The sequence below is a fragment of the Mastomys coucha genome, unplaced genomic scaffold, assembly GCF_008632895.1.
Source record: "Mastomys coucha isolate ucsf_1 unplaced genomic scaffold, UCSF_Mcou_1 pScaffold2, whole genome shotgun sequence".
Taxonomy (NCBI): domain Eukaryota; kingdom Metazoa; phylum Chordata; class Mammalia; order Rodentia; family Muridae; genus Mastomys; species Mastomys coucha.
The window spans coordinates 23339821-23344048 of NW_022196902.1; the positions used below are offsets into that span (position 1 = coordinate 23339821).

At 43.3% G+C, this 4228-nt stretch overlaps 1 protein-coding gene across 3 annotated transcripts in view; it reads right to left on the reverse strand.

Moving 5' to 3' along the window:
- Trmt11 (tRNA methyltransferase 11 homolog) overlaps window positions 1-1990 on the reverse strand; it is a 59599-nt gene extending 57609 nt beyond the window's left edge. The window contains exon 1 of one of the 3 annotated variants that reach the window (XM_031380706.1): window positions 1841-1990. In XM_031380706.1, coding sequence (XP_031236566.1) covers window positions 1841-1912 — 72 coding nt within the window. In that variant the 5' untranslated portion in view covers window positions 1913-1990. The remainder of the gene's footprint in view (window positions 1-1840) is intronic. The other 2 variants (XM_031380707.1, XM_031380709.1) reach the window with 2 other exon arrangements.
- Between the last annotated feature and the right edge of the window lie 2238 nt (window positions 1991-4228).

Genomic DNA, 4228 nt, shown 5'->3' on the forward strand with positions numbered 1-4228 from the left:
CTCCCGAGGCTCTTCCTAACTGCATCCCGTAGGCTCCCTTCCTACGTTCTGACTGAGAGATGTCTACCTTATTCCCCTTTCCTCGTTTTTATCTCCTCAGGAGACATAACCACAAAACACATGCACTCACGACTACTCATCCCCATAAGGAGGAGGAAACCTCTCTCTTTACGGCTGACATGTTGCATGTCTCCTTCCAGTTTTCCTTTAATGTCCGAGCTTCCAAGCATCTGTACTTGGCCTACCACTTTTTTTTAAAACTGGGTAAACTCACAAAAGTAAGGAAGGCCTTGTGCCTATGGAGGCCAGAAGTGTGGGGCCCCCTGGAGCTGGGGTTACAAATGGCTGTAAGCAGTATCCTGATACAGGTGCTGGGCACCGAATTCAGGTCCTCTGGAAGAGCGGTATTCTTTTTTTTTTTTTTCATTCGTTTTTTTTTTTTCTTTTCTGTTTCAAGCATTTTAATGCAGGATGTTTTAATTAATTACAAGATTAAACTATAACTTGGTAATTTCAGTTGGGTAGCAAGTTGCTGCAAATTTATTGCTCATTCAAATGTGACCAGACAATTCCACATACAGAGCAAGGACCAGACAATTCCACATACAGAGAAAGGATCAGAAATACCTTACTGGCCAATAGGGTTAAGCCACTAAGTGGACCTTGATCATTTCTTAGGAAAAGGTACACTGTAATTTCAATAGATACAATTCAGAAAGAGTTCTTCACATAGACTAGTTCCCATTTATGTTACCTCTCTTCTTAACCAGTGAGCCATCCCTTCAGTTCCAATGGCTCACCATTTTTTGAACATGAAGTTGAAGAAATCTCATCTTTTCTAGATTTTCTTAGGCAGAAAAATGACAAATGCTTATCACAATCTAGATTTGTTCTCATCCTCTACACTGCTACTCTATCCTGTTTTCTTACTGCTCACACTGGATTATTTTCTTAATCATTTAATATTCCAGCAGATTCTTATTAACTCCAGTCTTATTGCTCTCAAGTCCTTCCTTCATTTTACTTTCTATTAAAAACAATCTAACTGTACCAACTGTACCTCTTTTAAACAGTTTAATTCCTCTTCGAAGCTATAGTGTCCTCAAGTCTGTTTTCTCTGGTCCATCAACCTACTTCTCTCTCTTTACCACTCCGGTACATAACTGGTGACAAGTAATGGCCAACAGTTTATACTTCTAATGTACTTATTTCCTTGACCCGGCTAACTAATATTGTAGCTCATATGTCATCCCCACCTTGAAAGGCAACATCATTCATTCATCAATGGGCAGGCAAAAACTCTCTTTTTAAAGGCCCCCATACTTTAAAAGCTCCCACTAAGAGCCCTCCATCATTGCATTTCACAAAGTTATGACTATGCTCTCGCGTCCGCTAGTCCTGAGCCTAAGTAAACATTACACTCTTTAAGGGCAGAGCTGTCACCCAGCGCATCCTCAGCGTTCTGTGCACGCCACTTCAAGGACTCTAGAAAATGTTACTTGAGTCAATAAAAAAGCTTTTCCCTAACTTCATTAAGTACCACCCCAAGCCTTTCATCATGCCTGAACCTATTTCGACACTCTTCACATTCCACCGAGCGCCCCCAAGGATGTCTCCATTCTGCGTCAGGTCAGGTTCACCTGCTTTACTGCGCCGCCAGGAGCACGTGCAGAATGGCTGAATGGCAAGGCTCGGTCCTAGGGAAAGACTACTGGGTACTCGGTCCGGCCGGCGGCCTCACCCTCTCCCTAACCCAGGGGCACGCAACTGCCCGCAGAGACCCCGAAGCCGGCGCGTGAGGAGTGGGAGCCTCCACGCCCGGCACCCCAGGACCGCTCACCGGCAGGCGGAACTCCAGGTGCTCCTGTGCCATGAGCAGGAGATACCGACTCAAAGAGCCCGGCAGCGCCATTGCAGCTATCGCCGTGCGCCTGCGCGGCCTCCGCGGGCCCGCCCCCTCCCCCTCCCTAAGCCAAGTTTCCGCTGAGCCTCAGCCCGGAACCGGAAGTGGAAGTCCGACCAGGAACGCTGGCAGGCGGCACCTTCTGGGAAGGGGCGCGAAGGGGCAGCGCGAGATCCTGCTGTTCCCAAAGTCTGGCTCTCCTGGCGTGCTCCCCTCGTGAGATGCATTGTTTTAAGGTGACTGCGGTGATCCCGCACAGTTTCCCAGTGATAGTCCACTGGACTAAAACTTCACTGTTCAGTGTAGAATCCTAATCGTTCAAGACTAGGCCTCACCTGCTTGAACACTTAAGTGTACTTTTTTCAAGAGCTGTCAAGGACCCACCTTGGTTTGCTCTGTATGGAAACCAACCAAAAAGCCTTCCTCAGACTAGCACTCTATAATTACGCTATGTTGTTACAGGCACACAGTCAATCCACAGCCAGTGGTAGACTAAAAACACTGGTGAAAGTTACCCTAATTATTCAGATGGGCCTAGTACCATAACAGACATAGCTACCTAAACATACATTCTACATGTGTCATTTCTGATAAAAAGTACTAAGCACGTTGTCCTGTTGAGACCTATATTGGGGGAGGGGTTGCATTCCACCTAGATAATGCACAGCATATACAAGTATCCTATTTCTCCTAGCAGCATGTGCCAGAAATATAACTGATGCTTAGTGGCAGTGATCAAGACAGCCACCACACAGACAGTGGTGGCCCATGTTACTCAAACCTCACCTCATTATCCCTATGCTCTCAGCAAATTGTGTAACATCTGTGAGCTTCAATTTTCTTATAAAACCTGGAATACTGCCTCCTACAGATAATAGCTACAAGTACTAGGTGTTATAATAGTCAAACTTCAATGTATAGTTTATTGCAGGGACCAATAAATAGCATTGGGAAAGGTTTTTGTTGTTTTTAATGAGAATTTCTGCTTAAAAAAAAAAAAGAGATTTGCCTTTGTTAGTGTTGCTAAAATCCTTTCACTGAGGACAACGTAAGCAACAGCTACCATGTCTACCAAATACCCTAAACAAGGCACAGTATCACCAAAGTTCCCTCCAATGAACCAGTGAGTTTCTAGAGAGTCGATAAGAGCTCACTCACCTGGCTATGCGTGCTCCTACCCCAACAGGCTACACCTGAAAAGCTTTACCCAGCAGTGAAGAGGGACTACCTGTAGCCAAGGAGATGGGTAGACGTTGACTTCCCAGCATTCCCAAGCTCTAGTACCTACAGATCAGCTACGAGGACTTTCTGCTGGGTCTATCTGCTGTTCTGGTTTCTGACTCTGAAAGAAGTACTATTATAACCACAAGAGCCAAACCCTTAAACTATTGTGCCCCTCTCCTTGCACCCCCATCAAAATACAAATCATTCTGATAATAAAAAGGTAAGCTATTTTAGTTGATTAAGTTGTTAGGATAATACTCTAAAATGTAAGAACACTTTTAGAAATGACTACATAAATGAAAATTCAGTAAAATATAAAGTTACTTCTTGTTGAAACTAGTTTTCATGTATTCTATACTTGCTTCAAACTCTATGTCAAGACCTTCAACCCTCCCCATCCTGAGTGTTCAAATTATAGGCCTATGCACAACACCCAGTTTAGGATTCCTCTTCATTTGTATTTATGAAAGTTGACTCGAAAACTAATACAGATATGCAGAGTTACTGCTGGACTTTATAACTGACCATTCCTTACAGTATCATCATGAACAAGAATGGCACCCACAGAACTCATATGCCTGAGTGTTTAGTCACCAGGGAGTAGAACTGTGTGGAAAGGATTAGAAAAACTAGAAGTGGCCTTAATAAAGTGGAGTAGAGGAATTGTGTTACTGGGAGTGGGCTTTGAGGTTTCAAAATTCCAAAATAGGACTAGTGTCTCTTTCTGCCTATGGATCAGAATGCAGCTCTCACCTACAGCTCCAGAGCTTCCTGCATGCCCACCACGCTGATTACTGAACCTCTACAACTGTACACAAGTCTCCAACTAAAAATTTTCTCTTATAAGAGTTGCCTTGGTCATTGTGTTTCTTCATAGAAATACAATAGTGAATAAGACACACTACTAATTAGCTTTGCTTTGAAGTGCTGTCATGGATATATAATTGAATACTACCAAAAAGGCTAAGTAGATTTTAATTGTAATTTGACTATTCATCTTTATGAGTAAAGAAAGTGTACACGAAACATGTTCTTTTAAGGATTTTATATTTTATTTTTGTTATCATCAGTGTATGTGTCCATTTATAATGGATGGGGGAC